At 47.5% G+C, this 23,855-nt stretch overlaps 1 protein-coding gene across 4 annotated transcripts in view; it reads right to left on the bottom strand.

Annotated features, from left to right (window-relative positions):
* The window catches only part of LOC146196478 (uncharacterized), a 301,218-nt gene that overhangs the window by 7,670 nt on the left and 269,693 nt on the right, over window positions 1-23,855 (bottom strand). For all 4 annotated transcript variants that reach the window (XM_084598211.1, XM_084598213.1, XM_084598210.1 and 1 more), the window contains one exon: window positions 11,030-12,766. In XM_084598211.1, coding sequence (XP_084454337.1) covers window positions 11,030-12,766 — 1,737 coding nt within the window. The remainder of the gene's footprint in view (window positions 1-11,029; window positions 12,767-23,855) is intronic.

Below are 23,855 nucleotides of genomic sequence, written 5' to 3'. Positions count from 1 at the left end.
ACACTGATATGGCGTGATAAGGGAATAATATAGCAGGTAAAAGAAGCTTCCGTCCTTGCTATCGCAATTCAACTAGGGTTAACCAACCAGAGTTAAATCACAACTATTTTTTTTTTCTTCTACGAGCTGCTCTTTTTGACAGCCAAAAGCGTCTATCTGGAAACGAGCAAAATAATCAAGCCTTTAGAGTGCGCCGTCTCTTTATCTGTTTTTCTTTTTTTTAATGAGCGCCGTTTACAACACGCTGATTTTAATAACATCATTTAGCCCCGCAGTGTCGTCTTAGCCAGCTTATTTGTAGTCTAGTGGGTGCACCTGGGTAAACGCTAAACGTATATGAACGACCCAGAAAAAAAAATTGACTATTCTCTGATTGTAGCATAAAGAAGAGCACACAAAAAGAAAAAAAAATAGAGGCTCTCTTAGATGTATCCTAAGATTAGGATTGCGAAATTCTGCCCTTCCTCTCCTATCATTTCTCTTTCATCGTTTGCCTCTTATCGGCGTTCGTTGCAGTGCTATTGGTTTACAGGAAAAGAAAGCCGCAGTATCTCTCACAGTTTCTCCGGCAATTGTGAGTTTGGACGGTACACCATCGCTCCTGTCGAGTGGCTTTCCTTGGCGAACGTTCAAGTGCGGGTTTGCAGGTGGCAGGAACGCTAGACAAGGACACATCTCGCGGAATCTCGCGCACAGTTGACAGATCTCGTGCACAACTCTCACGCACGGGAATTCCTTCCATGAGTCTAGAAAGGCATTCGGCTTAAAAGAAGAGGCGCGGAAGCAGAAAAGAAAATGACGCACATCATCGCCGTCCATCGTCGTAAGTATTATGATGAAGCAGCAGCAGCGACTGAGATGAGTTCAGCGTACAACAGTGCAGCTCTGTTCAGAGTCAGAAGCACACGCAGCGAGCGTACAAAGCAAAGCTAGAGCAGACGAACAATGCGCAGGCAACATTCACTACTAGCCAGAGACAGCATTCCCGAGAATCTTTGATAACTGCTCTGTGAACCACAACGATTCACAAAATGGAGCAATGATTTGTTCTCCCAACGGCGAACTTAACTGCGCGGTCGCGTGCCGTGATGCAAGAGCGTGCTGCGTTACCGGCGTTTCCCCTTTCTGCCTGGAAGTATGCACGCGAGGTGACGAGCCGGCGTGCACCGCGGACCCTACACGAGGAGTGCGGCGGAGTCTAAACGTACCCCGTATACGCACCCGCCGCCGCCAGCGCCGCTGCGCCTTTGCGGGAAGGTGGACTGGATTGGATTGGATTGGATTGGACTGGCACTGAGGCTTCCCTTTTTTACCAGGTGGACCAGCAAGGTCCTAGCCAAGTCAATTCCCGACTGTGACAAAGTCTGTCCCGCCTTGGCGCAACGCCACCAACACTATTTATCTAGTATGCCTTATCCAGTTCTCAAGGCTAAGTGCTGACTGATTGTCCTCTCGACGGCACTTCTCGCTATGTTACGGAATCCAGATTCGTGGAACAGGAAAGTTCTTCTGCATTTCCCTGCTATGGAGAGAGAAAACAAATCTGCATCGCATATCCTCTTCTCTTCTGTCGCGTGCGTCAATGATTAGGGCCATATGATGTCGAATTTCAACATCATGTTTTTGAGGCCCGCACGAAGTATATCAATGCTTATTTTCAATGTACGTGACAGTACGCATTCACAAGCTCTCGCCAGGTATTAAAAAAGCAGAAGTACGCAGCATATTAAGGACTGAGTGAAAAGGCTGTGACGCCATTGTACACGCGTACACATGAAGGATACGCGTGAAGTAAGGAAGCTTTCGAGTGCAGATGGCCACACCGTATAACTTTTTCAACAACCAGGGACGCCCCAGAGATAAGTTCCGAGACCGTAGAATTGGTTTGCAGCAGAGCTCTTCACTCATGCCAGCTGCGAAACTCGAAGTCAAAGTCTGGCCAAAACCAATGATCAGATTTTGGAGGCGAGCAGGTAGCAGCGCGGCGTCGCAACTTTTCCTTCTTCAGCACATAGCTCTCCGCACTTTTTTTCAATGCCGCAGGAGGCGTGACAATCTGCGAAACTCCAAGCAAGCCTCAGTCACAGTGACATATTTTGTTACGTGCGCCCTGGCCCTGCTATCAGCCTCATACAATATGGCTTCCCTTATCAACACGTCACACGCACTACCCTGAATTAGGTAGACGTCCTAGGCCCGTTTCAGAGTTAGCGTCGTTGTCGAAGTGTCCCTATCTCACGAGACCTCGAATCATCTGATTGGTCGAAACACTGGAACTGGGTGTTGCCACTGCAGAACAGGAACAGGTGGCAACATAATGTTCCGGCGTTTCGACCAATCAGATGACTCGAGGTAACGTGAGATAGCGACACTTCGATAATGACGCAAACTCGGAATACGGGCCCTAATCCGCACCCTATACAATACTGGTCTCGGCCTTGCAATGTGGGCGTCCCCGGTCTGCCTGCTAGCCCTAGACATAAACCTCCTTTGAACAACGGTCGTCGCCTCCTAGCGCACGCGTTTGTTAACCTCATCACCTCATCAGGCAAGAGCCACTCTCTGCCACATTGATAACCCTCAGGCCTCGCAGGCCCTTTGCCTCGCGGGTAGGCTCTCCTCTGACATCCTGACCTATGCCTAACTTAACTCGATCCCCTGCCGCACGCATCGTGCACTTCAAACAGCCAGAGAACCGGCCAGTTTTTGAGATCTTCGCAAATCAGGACAATACAGCTTTGTCTTATGCTCGCCTACAAACACACCACTCCGCTACAGCAGACTGCACCAACACTCCATACCTAGCCGCTTCCTTCCGGCCATCAGGCGCCATAGGTGCTGAAGCGATCGGTATTCTCTCCAACAGCACCATGTCATTAGCTGGATACCCGGCCACGAAAGCCTGGCTGAAAACAACCGGGCTCATATCCTAGCTCGCGATTATACTATCGGTATCCAGCAACTATGCCACAAGAAACCTTGCGTCTCATCAAGCGCCCCCCCCCCCCCCCCCCCAAAAAAAAAAAAAAAAGCATATCCCCGGAAGACTCATGCCATCCGCGTCGAGTTCAGACCTTCCCATAGCCCAATCTCCATCACCTTCATCGCCCTCACCAAAGACTGTACGCATATTCATTAGAGCGGTGACAGCCCTATTTTCACCCGGATCTCACGAACATGACCACAAAAACCCGACACCCAGTGCCACCTGGTGCGTCCTTGGAGTACTGGAAGGTGAAGCTGGCCAGAGTCTGCCAGCAAAATCAAGAGGCGCTGCTCAATATTGCCAAGAAGTCAGCGGAATCCCCCATCAGCAACAGTTCCAGCCGCAACTTCTGGCAGTAAATGTGCATTCATTCATTCATTCATTCATTCATTCATTCATTCATTCATTCATTCATTCATTCATTCATTCATTTTTCAGAGGGAAGTTGGTCGTCTGCTATGTTAGAAGAGCACTAGTACGAATTCGCATCTTTGTTCATGCGCCCGTAGTGCGTCAGAGGTTTGCGACCTAGAGCGAAAAGCTGATCTAGATGTACTTACTTTCACTCGTCTTTCCCCTTAATGTCCATCGTTGCAAATCAGTAACATATATTTCGCACACCCGGTTCCCTTTATTAAATGGAGGGTTCATATAAGTTTTTATGTTAACACGCCATTACCGGCTTGTTTCGTTTGTCCTCATTGTGGAGAATTCGGGGCAGAAAGAAATATACGCGAATGTACTTCTTTCAGCCAGCATCCAACAATCGCTGGTCTTTTCATTTTGTGACAAATCATGGCGAGGAAAATAAGAAGACGCTTGCTGAATGTAAAACTTGCTACTCTCTCTGAGAATTTTGGACTCGCACGAGACCTCAGATTAGGTATTTCACAGGACTCAGACTAGCGGTACAAAACACTACCTAATGCAAATTGTTACTAATGGGACCAGTGTAACGTGCACTGACATAGCATAGACATCTTCAGTATCCTTGCGCGCACGCCGCCGCGGCGGCCCCGCTTTCGGGCGCTGTGACCCTAGGCTATGGGCTTATAATTTTTGTTTCTCCTTCCTCCTTCCTTAGAAGCGGAAGCGCAGGAGCACAGTGCATGCTAGGCTGTGTCCTCGGATTGCTGCTGTGACCCGAACCCGCAGGATGTGGGTGAGGTGCCGTACATCGATAATAGCATCTTTCAAATTGTAATACAACCGATACGAAGCCGTCGCCTTTGTTTCCCTCAAAAAGCCCTTTTTTTTTTTTTTTTGAACTCATTTCTCAAATTTTTAGCGATGGTAACAATATCGTTATAGTGGCTCTCGAACGTTGTGCGTTCACTAGCGCAATATGGCGACAATGACGCTGTTAATTGATTCCCGCTTAACGTGAGCATTAGAGGCGCAGACAAGACAATGACGAAGGACAGAAGGCAAAGAAAAAGCGCGCGTGTCATCTGGGCGTTCTTCACTGCCTTGTCTTCCTTAAAGTGAGGTGGTTGGTGAGCCCACGTGACCAGCAGTTCGCATTTCCCGTGGCTACCGTTGGTGCCATGGCGTGAGCGCGGGGAACTCTGCGGCCAGCACCACAACTGAGGGTGAGAAATGACTACGTAATAAACTAACCATCCAACGTTGAGTTCATTTGCATACCGCGGCAAAACATAAAAAGAACGAAGCCCGGACGTTTTTCGTTTATGGTATGAGAGAAAATCCAAGACGGCGCTGTGGTGCCGGCCAGGGTAGAGTTACTATATAGGCTTTGCCAGAGTTGCGCGAAGGTACCGTATAAGCAGCCAAGTTGTGCAGTGAAGCCACACGTCTTCTTTGCAGGAGCCAATCAGCCAGACTGGAAATCAATTGAGAAGGAATTACTTTGGCTATCCTAATCGAAATAAGTCACCGTCCAACAGCTCGCACACAGCGCGGCACGCCGTACTCACGACGGATGATGCAATACAGCCGGGATTCCGGTAGGGTTGGCTTCCCGGCGCTACATGGTTGCTTGGCGGCGAAAGGAAAGGAACGCGGAACTCTGCCAAAGCCTATATAGTAACTCTAGGCCAGGGGACGCTGCCGTGCGCTTATCGTCCAGCCCGAATGTCGGGTCCCTTCTGTAGGGACACGTGCCCGGAGAAAAAGGCGATGAGAATCGACCCTTCAACCCGGCGAACTCAGCCCGGATCGATATCTTCCCTCGCCTCGCTTTTTCGACGGCCCAACGAACACCGTCTCTTTCAGTGAGGCTATGCGTTCGTGAGTTCAAAGGAGGACAGTCAAAGCAGCTGCCCTTTTGGTGGGAGCCGCGATTTTGGACGTTGGGTGTTCAAGCGAAGAAGCTCCAGTATGGAGTCGGAGGTTGTGAGGCTATGATGTTCCATGCCGCAACCGAACGTTCCGTCGAGCAAAGCCAAAAATTTTGATTTCATTGTGGGTTTTTTTTTTTTTTTTCTACAGCAGCTGCATGAAAATACCCGTTCCACTAAAATTTCCCAATCGAGTTTCCTAAGAAAAAGGGTGCTCCCGGAATTGAAGGTTACTGGTGCGACTATAATTTTCAACCGCAGATGATTAGGAAAGTCTTTAACAAATGCCAGAATGCTGCTGATAACAGCCTGAGTAAGGGACGCTGTCGGGCTAATTGGTGCTGATCCCTTGTGTTTGACAGCACTTAGATACACGGACAGAGCACAGAGAAATGTCCTCGTCGTCATTTCAGTTCTCTGTGCTCTGTCCGCGTGTATCAAGCGCCGCCAACCCCAATGATAATACCCTTCCCCAGAAGCTCTCACTTATTCAGCGGCGTTGCTGAGCACTCCGTATGACCAGCAAGCAGAACGGTGTAACGAGTTTACGGTGGTGGTCAGAACTTTGGGGAATGAAGATTTAAGGGAAATTAAAAAAAATAATAATAATAATGGTGCGTTGCCATCCAGTATTTAATCCAGCAGAAGCAAGTATGCCTCTTCGTGCTTCTATCGTTTTTGGCAAACGGGAGTCGCTAACGCTGTCGCATCATATCTCTTCAACTTTCAGGTGCCGGCTTAGAATCGTAGCCGCCTTAGATTCGAGTAAATACGGTAGGTCGTAAAGGAATATCCTTGGGAAAGATCGCGTTCGAGGAAGGGGACCGCGGAAATCGGGGAGACGGGCTTATATTAAATAATGCAGCAGCTATGAAAAAGATGCGGGCCAACATTCTGCCAGCAAACGGTGAGAAATGTTTTTTTTTTCTTGGGTTTTTTTTTTTTAAGGCTATTAAGGAAGCGCGAAGGACTCGTTATGCATTAATGATGTTTCTGCGCCGCCACAGAGCGTCGCACTCAGCATCTGTTTTACTTATTCACGCCTTGTGAACAGCTTTCCGCGGAGGTAAGTGTCTCTTCGAGTCACTGCGCTTTCTAAAGAACGCCTGACGAGATGCTGACAACTGAAAAACTAAGCGACGCTGCAATACAACGAAGACAAAGCGGGAGAACCAAGACGCTAAAGTTTGTTTGCCTCGCTCCTCTGACATCATTTTTTTCCGAACAAAAGGTCGAAAGGTAGAAAGTTCACGACTAGCGTGAGATCGTACATGAGCCGAAGCAATATGATAACGGACAATAAATCTGACAGTTAGCCTACTCCGAAACTGTAAGTGGCAAGCACACACGGGATTTAGCAGTTAGCCTACTCCGAAATTGTGAGTGGCAAGCACACTTGGGATTCTTCCTTAAGCCGTTTTTGTTAAAATGCGCGATAGCATTAATACCATTCCAATCATGCAATGACAGTAAATGTTTTTTTTTGCGAGTGTCAACCGCGTGTTTTGTTTACGTGTAGCATTTGATTACGTGAACAAAAAAGTGAGTGCAGGCTACCAGCACAAAATTGTACGTCTTGTGGCTTACAGTATTGATATCGTAGCATGAAGGAAAAAAAGAAATGTACATAAGCATGGACAGGGAATGCGATGCAGCAGGATAAATTATTGAATTCTGTACAAGCAACATGCCCTAAGTGGGGTAAGTGAGTGGGAGGAGGGGGGAGTGACGTGGACGAATGAGATTACAAAGCTTGCAGAGTGGTGGTCGCAGCTGCGCGAGGACAGTGTTATGCATGCGGCCTTTGTCCATCAACAGAAGTAAACACAGAGGTGATGATAACGATAACGTGTTAAAATTTATAACGGAGTTCTGGTGAGACACATACATCGACACATACATCGAGATATCCTGGGCACAAAAGATACCTGCGAGAGCACCTGTGGCGCAATGCGTTCCAATGTTGTTCAGTTCCGCATATCGCGATAGGAATAATTTTGATAAACAGGAGGAAATTGAGAAAAACGCGAACTGACTCAACAGCCAGGCATTTCCTGCAAAAAGAAGCAGTTACAGCGAGGTCAGAGTCGTGGTATGGTGAGCGCTAACGTTGTGTGGTAGAGATGCCTGGATGATTTGCATCGAACGTAAATATTTGCAGCGTGAACAGTGTTTCGTGCGATAAGAAAAAAAAAAAGAAAGAATGTACGCTAACACAATTTGTCTTCATATGTAAACACTGGGCAACATTACCCCAAACACTGGTTCGGCCTCTGACCTGTCAACAGTGAGCCACTGCAGCTTGAAACGTCCGTAAGCATATGCACAAGAGAAGGGTTGCTCATCATCATCATCATCATCATCATCATCATCATCATCATCATCATCATCATCATCATTATTATTATTATTATTATTATTATTATTATTATTATTATTATTATTATTATTATTATTATTATTATTATTATTATTATTATTATTATTATTATTATTATTATTATTATTATATACGCTGCAAAACTTCATAGTTTTGTAGGTGTCGTCAGTGCAGTACAGACGGCGAGCTCTGAACAGAGCCCAGTAGAGTGAGAGTCTACGACCGAGGATTTGCATCTGCTAATTCAATATGAGCGCGTTTTTCTTTTTCTTTACAAGTATACACCCCTCTTTCGAGCCTAGAATATTCTAAGCTCTCATTGCCACACAAGCTCAGTTCAACACAGTATAGAAACGAAGATGAAGTTGATGACAGAAAAGCAGAAACCGACGCCGAATATAACGGGAATTCTTGATCGAATCAATTTCATATACTAGCCCAAAAGAAGAAAACAGAAACAAAAACCTCCCAAGCCGTCCGAGAAGGTTTTAAATGCACGCCGAAGAGTACTTGGAGCGCAGTCGGCGGTGCTTTCGATGAGTCGGCCACCCTTCTTGGTCTTACTACCAAATAGGCATCACAGACACCAAACTGGCCAACAAGCACTAATTAAGCTGTGATGAAAGAAATCTTTAAAACTGCGTTAACGATTTTAACTCAGACATTCTTAAGAATTTAATGTGCTTGTCTTTCCCGGTGCTGCAACTTGGGCATTTCAAAAACTTACTTCCGGAAATCGATCGGTGGCCACTGCAAAAGCTATGGTCGGTGCGTTTAGCCAGTAATTCTGTTCATGAAACGCACTCAATAGATGCTAACAGTGCGCTTAATTAATAGACAACGGAAGAAATGACAGAACTAGTTTGTGGGGCTTCATGATTCAGCAGCAGCAGCGAGACAGTTGAGAATCCGGAATGGGGCATGTGTCCGATGCCGGAGAAAAGAAGCACTGGACTGATCGGCAACCGCAGCATTACGCGTCAGCAAGCTAACGCGACACGGTGGCAGAACGCGTGTCTAACGCGTAAGGAGAAAACAAGCCGAATGTCACGTACCCTCAGCGCCGGAACAATGTTTGTCATCTGTCAAACAAAAGGCAATATGCCGGTCCTGCACCTATAGTCTCGACGGCGAGATTGATCGCTTTGTCGCTTACTTCATTGCATGTCTGCGCAAGGTACAACGGTACTATACTGCTCTCTGCACTGCTGTCTGTCCGGCGCGTAGGTGACTCTAAACAAAAATATAAAAGGAGTTATCGCAGACCGTCGCCCGTAATGGCCACTCAGGTTCGAGAAATAAACAAGAAGCAAATATGGGCCCTCAATAGGGAATTACTAACGACGCCTCACGAGTGGCCAGCCCTCAAACAAAAATCTATGACAATAGTGCCGCGACTTCCGCTCAGCGCGAAACCGAATGAGAACGGAGTGCGAAAATTGACCTTGATTATGCACGCCGAAGAAAAGCATGAAAAGCTTTTTGAGGAACAATCCATTCTAAAACACTCGGACTGGACTACCACCGAGCGCCCCTGATTTTCGCACTAGCGTGCCCTGCTCCGGTTTTAGCATAAAACGGAAAGAGAAGCCGAGAAATACAAAAAAAGAAAAGAAGAAAAGAAAACAAAGTGGGTTATGGAAGATCGAGCTATGCAGCGAGCCGGCTGAGTATGGCCGGGAAAATAAGAATGATGAGCTTCGTCTTCGATCCCCATACGGTGTCTTCCGGTGGCCGCTCCTCCGACTGTGACGACGCGAAAGGAGAGCGAAAAACTGAGGGAGGTCGTGAAATTTACGAGGACCGCTATTCCTTTCAGGCGCAAATCATAAAATCCCTTCTACATTCTTAACCGCCTTGCTCTCTTCGTGAGGGCAGCAGCATGCGAAAGATGAAGATAAAATATACCTAGTGAAAAAACCGTACGATTCACAATAACCACATACAGATTTCTCGTACTAAACTCATTTAAATGTCATACAATCTCATATATTTCTCATACGTTTGTATGAGATGATATGGAGATTTGTACGAGTTTAGTATGCGATTAGTATGAGAAATTTGTATGAGGTTATTGCGACTCATAGGGCTTTTTTCACTAGGGATATGTTAGTCAAAACTTCATCTGCGGCCCTTTTGTTGCTTGCAGAATAGCCCCTTGTTTTGCGGGTTATATAAATCAATGTTCCCGTTGGGAGCGCGTAGACACGATGTGTGTTCTCGGCGCTGAAGAAGCTATTGCATAATACGATACCGTCCAAAGAATGTTTTCCAGCGATTGCTGGCGTCTCGGTATAGCATAAATTACAAGCTTCAGTGATGCATTAAGTAGTTGTTGGAAACGAGAAGAAGGTCTGGGGCTGATTCGAGAAAGCAATTCGATGTCGCGGCTTCTTCCCATGTGGCTGCAAAATGCTGGAGCAAGCCCCCAATACTCGAACTTTCTCCGCGTCGTAGATCACATATCGTAGCGCACTTCAGTAGCGGGATCGTGCCTTTTTTTATTCTGGCTCAAAATATGGACGGCACATTAGGCTGTTTTTCGACCAGTGGCGGAAAGTACGTAGTTCAATGAAAATGAACTAGCTTCTTCAGAAAACACTTCAGAGTGACTAACTTTGTCGTAAATATTCCCAGCGGCCGCTTTATTACTTTAGATTTGCCTCCTCAACAAAGTAGTCGAGTATCAGTGAAAAGTCCAAGCCTCAGATTACGTCCGGCTGCGTCCGACTGTCAACAATAAGTACATTGCCATGATTTTACGCTGCCGGGCGTCTACAAAGCGCTAACCTTAGCTAAGCTCCCCGAGTACGTATAGGATATACAACCGGACGAGCTTCAGGACACGCGGCCGATCGACACCTGGCGACTCAAATACAGAGCCTCGAACGGTGCAGTGACTATCTTGCAGTAAATTTTTGCAACGTAAAGCTAACTGTCCTTCGCTAAGTCTTTGGGTAGCATTTCGCTTCCACATTCATTCATCCCTTATAGGTCGGCCTCCCGACAAACGTCCAACAGTCAAGTGCAGTATGAGCATTTTAAGTGGTACCGACAAAGGTGTCAACGACTGTGTTTTGGAGCAATCAATAACAGGCTAATAAAACCTGCGCATTTTAGACTGATCCCTGAGGTCGCTTCAAAAAGGACTGGTCGAATATGCGCACAAATAGCCTTGCCTCCTTCATACGAATTGATGATGAAAGCTTTCTACTGAAAGGGAAAAAAGAGCGCATTTATGGGAAGGTTGGTGGGATCCTTAGTCCGGCATTCCGTTAATTGAAACATAAGTGGGAACCCACTTTATCGCACAAAAGCTCAACAGCAAGGAGAAATGCATAGCAGCATGTGAGAGCCCCTCACCTTCTTCTCCTCTTCGTTGGTCATGAGGATGATGGTGTCTTGCGAGTCGGCGCTCGAATCGCTGTCCTCCTGGCGTTCATCCGGCGTCGAACTCGTGGTCGACGACGGTGTCGTGGCGGCTGGCGACGCAGTCGATGTCACAACTGGCACAGGTTGCCTGAAGCCCAATGGCCGCACCACTTCCACTGGCGGCCGGTGGCTTCTCACTTTGAGGTTTTCGTCAACCACCGGCTTCCTGGGGACATCCTCGACTATCAGCCCCGGAGGCAGGAGCTCGGCCAGGTCAGCCTCGATGTCACCGCTCGAACTGCACTCGAGCTGCTTCTTCAACTCCAACAGGATGGCGTCGTCTTCGTCCTCGGCCAGTACGGGCGAGGACTCTTCTCGCTGTTTGACGTCTTGGTCCTCGTCCGTGACGATTACCTTCTTGTCTTCTTCGGGCGTGCCATCCGACACAATCACCACAGCCGTCTTGACGTCGACCGGCGACCGTTCCTGATCGATCCTACTGACCTCTTCGACGCGTTCCTGAACGATGTTGGCTTTCCCTTCGACTCGCTTCAGGGCCTTCTCGGCTACCGCCGCCGCCGCCGCCTTGGCCAGGTCCTCGAGGATCTCAGCCGTGGGCGGCGGAGGCAGCTGGGCCTCGTCTTCGGCCTTGCCGCGCTCCTCCGGCCCGCCGGTGGTCACGGGCGTCGTCCTCGGCGGAGGCGGCGGCGGTGGTGGCCTCTCGACCACCTTGATGGTGACCGGTTGTGGTGTGGCCTGCTGCTGTTGTTGCTGCTGCTGTTGCTGCTGCTGCTGAGCGCCTGCCTGAGCTGCTGCCGGAAGGCCGACCTGCGGCGATCCCTGGGGCGAGTGGCCGCCGGCGGCTGCCGCAGCGGCGGCCGCTCTCGCTGCGGCGGCGGCCGCACGGGCCTCCTTGAGGAAGGGCAGCAGGTACGCGTCGTCCCGGTAGCCGTCGGGCGGGTCGAACGGTGGCAGGTCCCGGTACTCGGGCGGCGGCTCGTACATGGCACACACCTCGGCGAACGTCAGCTCGGCCGTCCGAATCACGTACAGCTGCGCCTCAGGGTAGTCCTCCGAGAAGACGGTCAGCGTGTCGCTGAACCGGACGCGCGAGCCCCGGCGCGGCCGCGCCGTCGAGGCCCGCTTGAGTAGCGACTTGAGCGGCGCCGGCGCCGCGTTGGCCGGCCGCGCCTGGTGCTCGCAGGCGCCGCGCAGGAGCACGGGGCAACCGCACTGACCACCGGAATGCTGATGCTGCTGCGGCTGCTGGCCGTGCGTCTGCTGTTGGTCCTGCTGCGTTCGCGGCTGCTGCACCCTGTGTTGCTGCTCCTGCTGTTGTTGGAGCTGCTGTTGCTGGCGCATGTTGGAGACGCACTCCTTGAGCGCGGCGCGGATCTCTCCCGAGACGCCATCGGCGCAGCCGCAGCCCGCGAAGTGGCACACGTTACCGTTGGGCAGCAAGCGCTCTTCGGCGGGCGGTTGGTGCGCCATGGGGGGAAGCCCGCCGGCCAGGCTCGGAGGCCCGGCAGCTCCGGCGGCGGCCAAGGGGCTCGAGGAGGGAGCCTTACTCTCGGGCCCCCGGCACGACAGCGCCGCCAGCATCGACCCGGGCCCGAGGTTAGGCGGAGTTCGCCGCGACGCGGACGCTGGCAGCGCCGCCGCGTCGGGCTGGCGCCGCATGCACGCCGCTGGCACGGCCACCGGCCTCTCGCGGCCGCCCCGGGAAACCTGCGGAATCGAAGAAGGGGACGCGCTCATCAACCTCCCGAGCACTACTCTGGACGGGCGCTGAAAAAGCGGGTCACGGCGCAGCGTCGCCCATCTCACGCTCCTAACCCACGCGGACTTCCGAAAGCTTCCCTCGCGCCGGCAATCGGCGCGCGCAGTCAAATATTCCGACAAAGCGGAGAGACAGCAGAGAGCAAGAAAACTCATTAGAACTAAAAATAACGAAATTTTGGTCTCGGTTCTCCGAAGCTGCAATTTTCAACTCTAAAACTGTAGAGTTGTCAGATGTAAGAAGGCGGCCTCAATAAGTCAGTCAATATGTTAATCAGTAGGTCAGTTAGTCAATAAAATCGAATATGCGCGATTTAATCAAAAAATCGATCGGTTATATATAAAAATTTTCATTAATGTAATATGGTCCGTCCAAAGTTTATCAAAATCTTGTCAAGCTGCCAATACGCAACTCTTTCCTGCGGTTACCTTGCTAATGAAGTGACCTGATTTGATTCGACTACTACAGCAGAAAATAAATACTGCACCTCTTTCGCCCACATACTGCTACTGTCCCTAACAGTAGAGCAGATGTGAACCACTATAATCGCAGTTATTTTACTGACACCACGAACTGACTCGACCACTGAAAATGCTGACTTAGCATCAGGCTCTTCCCTCTCATAAAATGCCTCACATTTTCTGGACACATTTTCTATCCTTCTTGTTACTTTTATTATATACTTACGTTGAGAGACGCAAGCCAGGATACTGACGAATACTCACACACGCCAGAAAAGGGCGCCCTGTGGCGCCAATAAATAAACGCGGTCTCGAGAATCCAGACGGAGATGATGTCCATAAATAAGCTGCACGAACACCGTTCTTTTCGTTGTTGTTTTTATTAGTCAACTTTTTTTTTTCTTTCTTTCTATTTTTTTTCCCCTTCAAGGGCCGCAATTTAGCTTGGACTGTTGCCACTGATCCCGAATCTGCGCTTCTTTTTCCGTCCCGACAGCAAAAAACGCTGCTAATTGGCGATATTTTGTCACGGTGAGCTGGAATTTCACAATAAGGGAATTTATTTTAGCCTTATGTCAGTGCGCATTACCTATATTCGAATAGCACTTTATGGCCCCACATATCACAGCTACTCCTGCCGAGCTGCTAGATTCCACGCAGTTTTGAGCCATCGGCAATAAATACATTCATAATAGAGTAACTAGCGGTTCTTACTAAACCATTCTGGAGAAAGCTCATTACTGCTCCGCAGTGCGGCTAAATCTGGACGTTGTATAAGTATGCAGGCACACGTTCTTGACTACGTTACGTAAAATGTTGTGAATTTATCTCTATAAAAATGCTCCCAAAAGATCGCGGCTGTCCAGACTTGCTCCGTGCGCATTTTGAGGGCGCCCGCTGGTCGCATAGGTTTGACAGGCGCGTTCAGGTATATGCACTGCACTGAATAACTGCATATATTTGATTGTAGCTTTAATCTAAGTTAACACCTCACTAAAAGTTATCATTTCTGGCGCAAAAAAAAAATGGAATCGCATTAGTAAGCCTAATAAAAAAAAATTGAGTTAATCGTATTCTTCATGTAACGGATGTGAAGCACGGATAAAAGGAGTCGTCAAAATTGTTATATATAATTGGTTCGCAGGAAGAGAAAGGCGCAGTATCTGTCACTTGTCTCTGCGGACACTTGACCCGCGCCGTAAGGGAAGAAGGGAGGGTCGGAGTGAAAGTGGATACAGAGGAAGAGATATCGTAGTTGAGGGCTACGGAGTAATTTCGACCACCTGGGGGTCTTTAATGTGTGCTGACATCGCACTGCACACGAACGCCTCTCCGTTTCGCCTGCATCGAAACCCAGCCGCCGGTGGTCGGGGTCGAACCCGGGTAGTCCGGCACAGTAGTCTGACTTCTTAATCACTGCACCACCGCGGCGGAGCTCGTCAAAATTGCTGTACATGCTTTTCTGCAAGTGGAACGACTTACACGCTAAGAAAAACACCTATAGAAGCTCATTCTCAGAATATTTATCCCATATATTAAAGAACACAACAATGAACAGTAATGTATATCAGCGTGATCCGCTGTCTCCGGTCGTGGTTGCTAGTTATCTCGCCAAGGAAATACCAATTGTTAAAGCCTAAAATTAAATGCCAATAGATAGGACTTGATTTATTACGAACGGTTTTCCATACATGCGAACTCTCTCTCTCTCTCTCTCTCTCTCTCTCTCTCTCTCTCTCTCTCTCTCTCTCTAACACAGATTTTAATTTATTTTTCGTTTTTCGTTACTCGCGATTCTGACCACAGCGAAATGCGAGCACGCACCGCACTACGATCGTTTTCTATAAACACCGGCCAGCGACCAGACGCAGAGACTGACTGGTCTTGCGTAATTCGCAGAGCCTTCTACCGTCGCCAACGCGCTCTAGCAAGGAAGAGAAGTCGAATTTCGTACGAAATGCTAAACGAGCTGGCGTCGTTTCTGGATCAAGTAATAAGAGAAGGCTGCGTGCACACAACAGTCCCGTCATTATACTTTAGTGGGAAAACTCCGGGCTTCATTTATGAGCCTTGGCGTACTACGCGGAGCGCATGGAGAAGGGGCTAAACCATTCTCGCTGTTCGCAATTTTCCAGAAAAGTGAATTTCGGAGCTTTGTCATCGCAACTTAGCTTCTCTTATGTTTCCTAAAGGTTAGTAGCTTGTCCTTTTTTTTTTTTTTTTACGTGACAAAAGTCCAGCGAAGGCATTAAAAGGCGAGGACGTTTTAGAAAATGCACGCACGTGCAACGGCCGCTCGCCAGTCCATAATCATATAGTTTATTGCCTCAAATATATTATAATAGTCGAATATGCAGCGGCAAATGCGCCCCAAAGGAAGCTCTGCATCCGATGGTATAGATCGATTGTCGTGATATAGCGGTTAAATCCGTTGCCCCTGCTAGCCACGCGCGACGCCATGTTAGCTAGTGAGTGTAAGGGGATTAATCGTGACGTCAGAATAATAGGTTGATGCCATTGGTTCGGGGTGCTCCGTCCACGGTCATTATCCGCTGCTTTCCAGAGTTATAGAGTACTGTTGGGAGCTCATTCACAAGCACGTGATCGCTTGCCTGAAGTCGGCGTTCAGACTTAAAAAATAGTTACCAAGTTGTCTGAATATTTCTGAACCGATTTGCTGTTGCAATGGAGCGCAGGCTACGGTGCTTCCCTCAAAACGAGGCTAACTAATATGTTCGAGAACCGGAACAAGAAAGTGTCATGCCCTGAAAGAAAAAGGAAAGAGGTGCAGGGTACAGTTAAACCAATAAAGGTCTCATGTTTTGCAAGCGCGGATGAAAGGGTTAGTTAGTAAGATGTGCAGAGAATGTAAAGGGTATGCTCCCCATACAGAGAAGAACACTGACTATTACAGGCGTAGTGACTGCAAGAACATGACGGAGAGGAAATAAACATAAATGGAAGATTGATTGGACGGAACGGAAAAGAAGATAAAAATAAAACAACGCGGACATTTCGAGGATCGTGAAAGACAGGAAACTGTCTGTTTCAACGCCCTACATAGCAAGAAATGAACAATAAAAGCCCCCCCAAAAAAAAACAGAAGAACAGTAAGTTGGAAAGTGCTCTTCATGTTCGATTCACACATTCCGGTGGACCTACTGAAAGACTTGCCTCAGTTCGTAATGTTTTCCACAAATATTATCAAGCCTTTTATTTACTTTTTAGTACATTCTAAGCAGTAACAACCGTACCAGCATATCATTCCTGAGTATCAGTTAGGCGACGACAGCAAATAAATTTGCTACTTATATAAACAAACAAACCTATATGTGACGATACTTGCACGCCGCTAGTGAATAACTGAAATGATTTTTAAATTTCTTGAAGGTGATAAAATATGTCCACAAACGAGATGCCTTACTCTATTAAAAGCAAAGACAATTACTACCATTCCTGACGCGATGGCAGATCGGGCGGCGCCAAATCCAGTAATGCGGCGTTGCGTAAAAAAAGTCGACCTTTGTCTAGATGCGCACGCCCACCATCGTCGACCAGATCGCGAGGCGTTCAGCGGTCGCCCACGCGACACTGAGCAAGGCGCGCCACTTGCCGGGCTTTGATCCGTTCCGCGCGGTGGCATTTGCCCGGAACTGCCGCCTCCCCTGGATTTCCTCTTCAGCCCTGCCATCGGTTTTTCCCTTTTCGTTTTCTTTTTTTTTTTTTTTTTTGTTCGCATCCGGTTCGTTGCTTTGTAATTCTTCACTTTCGATTGGTGACTTTTCTTTGGATCGGATCATTATCATTGGCCATCAATATATTTGTGCACTGGGAAGTACATTTCCTTTTCGATTTTCTTTCTACCGGATCCCGGGAATAGTTACCTTATCCCGATTAGTTTCCCTCGCTTATAAATTTCAATGGTCTTTAATTTCTTATTTTGCTGTCACATGACCAACCCATCTCATTCGTCAATGCACATATATTTATTCTCTCTTATCATTTCATTCCGATCTTCTTTTCTTGCGGGTGAAGCTGAAGGCTCACCAAATCAATCACATCCAATACCTCAGATTTAGCTAGCATGGCAATTCAAAACTTACCAGAAAATCACGACAACATTCCGGCAGAGGAGCAGAAAAAAAAAATGCTAGCGTGCTAAGACCCGTACACAAGGTTAACTGCGTCTTCGCACCGACTAGCTGTCTTCACTGTAAGCGCGCATACTCTGATGTCAACGATAAGCCGACGTTTTTTACTGGCTTCGGCAGCAGTCAATTCTGCTTGCATTCGGAGCTCCTGCGCATCAACATATCGAAAGAAAAAAACAAAAAACGCCGCTAAAGTTCTTGAATAAAGCAAAACCGAGAAAGCACTCGACGAAATCGCGGAGTATTTAAATTCCCAGTACCCGCAGTACAGAGAAATTCTCCACGTTGACTTTTCCGCAAAACTCCGTCTCTTCGAGGCTCTGTTTTATCAGCTTTTGAGGATGATGAGAAAAGACAGCATCACCAGCACTTTTAAACAACGAACATCTCATTCCGTTTCCTAAGAATATCTGGCGACGCCCGGACGAAAGCCGCGGTCACTGCGGACATGCAAGCGTGACCACAGATCTTAGGTAGAAATAACAACGAGGAAGAGAATGCCATAAAAGAACGAAACAATAAACATCCAGCTTTCACACTTTCTGCTGCTGCGAAAAGGAGCCATACGCAGTGTGCACGACGCATTGATGTCTTTAGTTTGAATACCCTCCACCGCCTATCGGATGGCAGCATATGCCACATGTTCAACAAAGTCTAGTTCCCTGACCTGAATACAGTCAGCTCACATACATACCTCTCGCTGACCATTATATCGCTCGCTGACCAGTCTTCGGTTCTCTGACCCATATACTGTTCACTAACCAATATACTGCTCGCTGACACATCATCTTCGCTGATCAACGCAATATTCGACGACCTACATATCCCTCTTAGGTCAGGTCTATCTTGGCAATGTTTCTTTTAGAAGGCAACCTGGTTCGTTTAAGGCTAGGGCACAACAGTGACGCCGAAGATGACAATTTCTTGCTTCAAGAAGGACCGTCATAAACCCACCATGGCACAAAGAAAATGTTTGAAAATTCATTATGGAGAAGTCAAACACGCGTGTACCCTAACGTGCCTAGTTCAGCAACTTCATGAAACAAAAATGGTTTTGTTCACGATACGTTTCGGCTTTACGCGAATCACGAAATGGCACAATCGTAAACGCATATACCGAGTTTTTCACAGTACGGAATTAAAAATATGTAAGGGGAAAGAGCTCCCCACAAAGCGCGTTGCATCACCCACTAACCGGCGTCAAAAGCAAACACACAGACAATAAAACAAAAGTGTCCTCACTAATTCCATTGTATTGTTCGTATGTCCGCGCTCAATGCTTTCCGAACTCGTCGATTCGTTTCCATCGGACCTACTTCTGAGTTACTTTTAAAGGCCTGCGTTTGACTTAGCGTGAGGGGTTTTCCGCATCAAATACACTGCACAAGGGTCATTTTACAGGCTTCTAACAAGCAGAAAAAGAGAGGAAGAAGCCGGGAATACGAAAACAGAGATGAGAGGCGACACTTCACGCCTCGTTTACTTATCACCAGATCCTTCTTTACGCAAGTATGGAGGCTTGCAGAACTCGCCGCGTCATCGAACAGCGAAGCGCGAGACGCAGCGGCCAAGCCTTTTTTCTTTTTCTTTTTTCGGGAATAAGGAGAGATACGCCGAGCAAAACCTGCGAGCAAGGCTCCCGAAAGAAGTGCAAGGCTCCCGCAAAGCCGCTTTGTCCGTCCCGACGCATCCCTTCGTAATCCGGCCAGTGCTGCTGCTGGTGCGGCATCTGAGACAAATCGCGATCCTGCGCACAAAATGTAAGCGCCGGCAGTGAATTCTCAAACTTCGCTTATACTTATTTCTTTCGCGCCCCTCCTTTCACTGGGAGATGCGCGCGCGAAATTGGTTAGTGCTCGCAAAATTTTGTTCTTCTATGAAGGGGGGCGAGGGGAGGGGGGAGAGAGCAGAGGGGTAGAAGAAATGTGGATACATTTTGTTGAAAGTGGCAGCGCTTACTTGCTTCCTTCTTTTTTTTCCCCATAAACAAAAGTAAAACAAGAGATAACTCGCAAACAAGGTAGACGCGACGAAACGGACAGCTTTTCGCTCTGTTATTGAAAAAGCATTGGAAAAACGAAACACGGCGGCTGCGCCCGACCCGATGCCGCGGTGAAAAATGAAGAGGAGGGTGTCACAACCAAACCGAAGAAGCAGCAATAAGTTTCGGTCGGCCGCGGAAGGCTCGAAATGAACGGAGAGAAAAGGAAAAAGCAAGAAAGGCGAATAAAAACGACCGAGCTCACCATGAGAGAATAGCAGATGGGGTTGCTTTATCCCCGGCAGTTCACGATATCGTTGAACAGAGGGCAAACCACGGAAGAAGATAAAGCAAAAAAAAAGAGAGAAAGAGAGAGAGAGAGAGAGAGAGAGGAAAAAGTACTTGCGAAGAGACCACGACTCAGAAAACTAAACGAAATAAAAAAATATTAAAAAAAAAAACACGAGAAACGCTTCGAGGCGTTGGGAATACAGTACGCGCGAACGGTGAAAATCCACACAGAGCGACGAGCTTTGGCAACAGTATTCATTCTTGTCATGGAAGACAAGGGCAAAAGAAAACGCGTCTTCTTTCCGCGCACGTATGCGAAACAAACCTGTGTTTGCGCGCCGCCAAGTTTCGTATGTATGCTCGGGAAAGCATGAAAGAGGCTTCCGTTTCATCGCCTAGTTTACAAAGTAACACAAAAATTAAGGAATCGCAAAACAAAACAAAAAAGAAATAACAGTGGGGAGGCAACTGCTACCCTTAGAAAAAAGGGGGGGGGGGGGGGGGGGGGGAAAGCGAGACACTAAAATGCGCGAATTTTACTGCCGTGAAAACATCATGAGGAACGAAAAATGTGCGGTCCACTGTTTGATATAGGAACCGGTATGCGCGTTGTGCCATGAAAACAAACAAACAATTAAACATAAATGTACAATCGTGAATGCAAAACCGGAGCATAAGATATGCGAATGCAATGTGGACATCAGCCAAGGAAGAATGGAAGTGGCTAAAGTAGGAGCGTCAAAGTAACATGCCGGGTATCACTAAATGGAGACCGAGTGGGGGTCTTGTGAAAGACGACGAAGTTGATAAAAAAAAAAAGGCAGAAGAGGGGGGGGGGGGGGGGGAGCACGGCGTACGGTCACGACGAAAGTAATATCCAGTAAAAAGCAGGCACAGCTTGTCAGATTTCTTTTTTTTTTTTTTTTTTTTTCAGCGATACACGCTTCCCAACGTCGTTCGCGCAGCGCCCGGTTTTGGAAGTACTTATGCCGAGGCAACATTTTCTCGTCTTTTCGACGGATTCGCATTGTGCTTAATTCTAAATTTTGTCCTCGCACAAACGGGAACCCCGATAGCGACTTCTCCTGATTTAGAGTTAATCTACATTGGGAATGTGCAACACTGCTACAAAGATAACGACAAGCATAACAATGAAAGGAATCGCGGCGAACATTGTTATATATTTGCCGGAATACCACTAAGAAAACATCTAATTCACGTTTCTGAATCGAAACTTCACTGCGCCATTTATCAGCCAAGGTCGACCTAGTAGGCCGCTTGACCTTCAACGAGCCAGAGGCCGAAGTGTGTCTATAAAGTTTAACACTGGTACTACATACGGTGTACCACCTTTGAACTTTGACTTTTGATCTTTTACGGCAGAAACAGCATCATGTGTTCCCTCTTGTAGTTGATGGAGTCCTCGACTTCTCGCCAACTTGATAGCTGCAAAACCATCCCTGCACATGTCTAAACCTAAGCCTAACTAAAGCAGAACCAAGCAAAACGGCGCTTTCACTTCGCCTAACTTGGTCTGGCACGGTTCAACCTCAACCATTTTCTCAATACGCCAAAAGCATGCATGAGGCCGCCAGACGCCCACAGAATCTAAATGTCATCACATTTTAGCGGATACACAACTTCTCGCTAGTTCTAGCTCGCCGAAACAGAGCTCAGCTCCTGCGGCTCCGCACTTGCCTGTAAAGCGCGTTTCGCCGCAGTAACGTTCAAGATGCGAGAAAGCCAACTTCTGAAAGGCGCCTGTGCCGTGAACCAAGCAAAACTACCCCGTCGTTTGACATCGCACTGAAAAATGGAATGAAAAGCTGAAAAAGAAAAACAAGACAACCACAAATAAATAAAAACGTTGCTCTTTTTTTTCCCCCCCGAGAAGTACTTGTCCAAGGACGTGACGACCACTTTAATAAAGGGCAGGATGAAGGGATATAGCTAAGAAAAAGAGAAAAGGACTTCCCCAACGGTAAGGGTGGCAAGATTATGAGGATACGGTACCGAAACGAATGCAGAAATGTCTAAGTTACCCATTTCAGTTGATAAATGTCTTGATTTTTCGTAGGTGCCTGCTCAAGACGCATCAGCAAATATGTTCAAATAGCACCATGAATTCGGGAACGTAAATTGCGCTAAGCCGATTTGCGATGAGATTCCGAGTTGAGGACGACTCTTAGCAGCTCAGCTTAGTGACCATAAAATTGATGCAGCTTCGTAATAACGTACTTAGTTCAACACTCGGACCGCTAGCTAAAACTGACAAGGCTGTGAGTACGGCAGAAACGACGGCAGAGGCAAGTAAGCGTAAGTAAGCGTCGCACATGCATTGAAATTTACACCAGCTGTCACAGCACAAATTGTATCCACTTTTGCACCGTTTCTTTGTATTTTCGCTGCTCCGAAGGCAGCGCCCGCAATTTCTACTCTTGCACAAGTAACTCCAGCAAAGGTCAATAGCCACACGCCGAACCCTTCCCCACCTTTAACATCGCGTATCGCGCTGGCCCCTGCCAGGTCGGGTGAATCTAGAAGCGGCCGAAACACGGCACGCCGGGCACGGATCCGTCTCGTGCGGTTGCATCACTCTGCCCGGGGATCGTAAATCACTCGCCTGGCCGGGCGCACCGATCCGGGCACACGGCCGAGCGCCGACGCCGGGCTTGCCTGCATAAGGATTTCGCTTCTCCCTGCGGCTCGCTCCCTCTTATTCTGTTAACGATATTCTTCAATGAAGGAATAATGAGAGTAGCAGCGTCGACGAACGGCCGATAACGGAGAACGGAATGTGAACACGGCGTCGCTCCAATGAAGAGGGCCATATCTTGCCGCAAAAAGAAAGAAAGAAAGAAAGAAAGAAAGAAAGAAAGAAAGAAAGAAAGAAAGAAAGAAAGAAAGAAAGAAAGAAAGAAAGAAAGAAAGAAAGAAAGAAAGAAAGAAAGAAAGAAAGAAAGAAAGAAAGAAAGAAAGAAAGAAAGAAAGAAAGAAAGAAAGAAAGAAAGAAAGAAAGAAAGAAAGAAAGTCGACAGACTATGCTCTCGTCGACCATACTTTGCGCTTCTATTTGTTACAAGAGGCACTGGAAATACACTGCTTTAAATGCAATGCTTGTCGTGGTAGGAAATCCCAAGGACGAACAAGAACCCAGCTCCATTCTGCTGTGAGTTGTTTTCTAGAAAGCTTGACGAACGGTCAAATGTAAAGAATAGTTAAGTTTGCTGAGCACGTTTAGGCTGTTCCGATACCCAGATCGGAATCGATACAATCATAGTGTAACCGTGTGCGCTACGCTCGCTAACCTGAGAGGGCTAGACAGAAATGGTCTTGTTCAATCGAAAGTGTTCCTTTTTTTGTAACGTAAAAAAAAAGAGAAAGAAAGCCAACAGCGACAATCGGTGAAAAACGGCCAAAATCATTCTCTCTCAAAAACAATAGAGAGAAAATGAAACGCACAGAGAACGACAGACAGTCTTCGGAATGATAGTGACCTCCCTGGTTCTATTTTGGCCGTTCATTGAGTTTTGGAATGCGAAGCATATCTTTTCTTTGCTTGTTGCTATTAACTGTCTCTTTGTGTTTTCTCATTTTTAAAAGAAAAAGCGTTAAGGTTCTCCTCCATCTAAAGATATCCGGGCGTCGAAGTTGCGAGCGAAAAATCTCGAGCATATGCCAATCGCTGGCGACAGTTGACATTGATGAGTACTGATTGGCCGGCTGGTTGTATGACGTCAACAGACTAAATGACGTAGGCAAACTAAGGGCAGCTCCTTTGCTATAGTAGGGCGAAAAGAGAATTGAACACAGTACACCCTTGGATCCCGAGTTAAACAAGCTGCCCTTTGGCCACACAGGTTCTAACACAGGCTTCATATCATTATACATCATTTCAGAGCTTACACACGTATGCTAATGGAGGTGCAAATTAAAAAATTAGTGACGAAGCGAGAAGCGAAGGGCATATATGTGAAAGTGCATCAGCAAGGGCACACGCAAGCCACTAACGCGCGTCATGCGTTTTAAGGGGCAGAGGTGGCTCAAGTGTCCCCCAAACATTTCGTAAGAAGCAACAGCGCAGTTCTGGCCACCTGCGTAACTCTCTCTCTCTCTCTCTATCTATCTATCTATCTATCTATCTATCTATCTA

This window comes from Amblyomma maculatum, chromosome 3 (genome assembly GCF_055883805.1).
Source record: "Amblyomma maculatum isolate TAMU_Amacu chromosome 3, ASM5588380v1, whole genome shotgun sequence".
Classification (NCBI taxonomy): domain Eukaryota; kingdom Metazoa; phylum Arthropoda; class Arachnida; order Ixodida; family Ixodidae; genus Amblyomma; species Amblyomma maculatum.
Note: the sequence above shows the minus strand (reverse complement) of the source record. Positions and strands in the feature narration are given on the sequence as shown.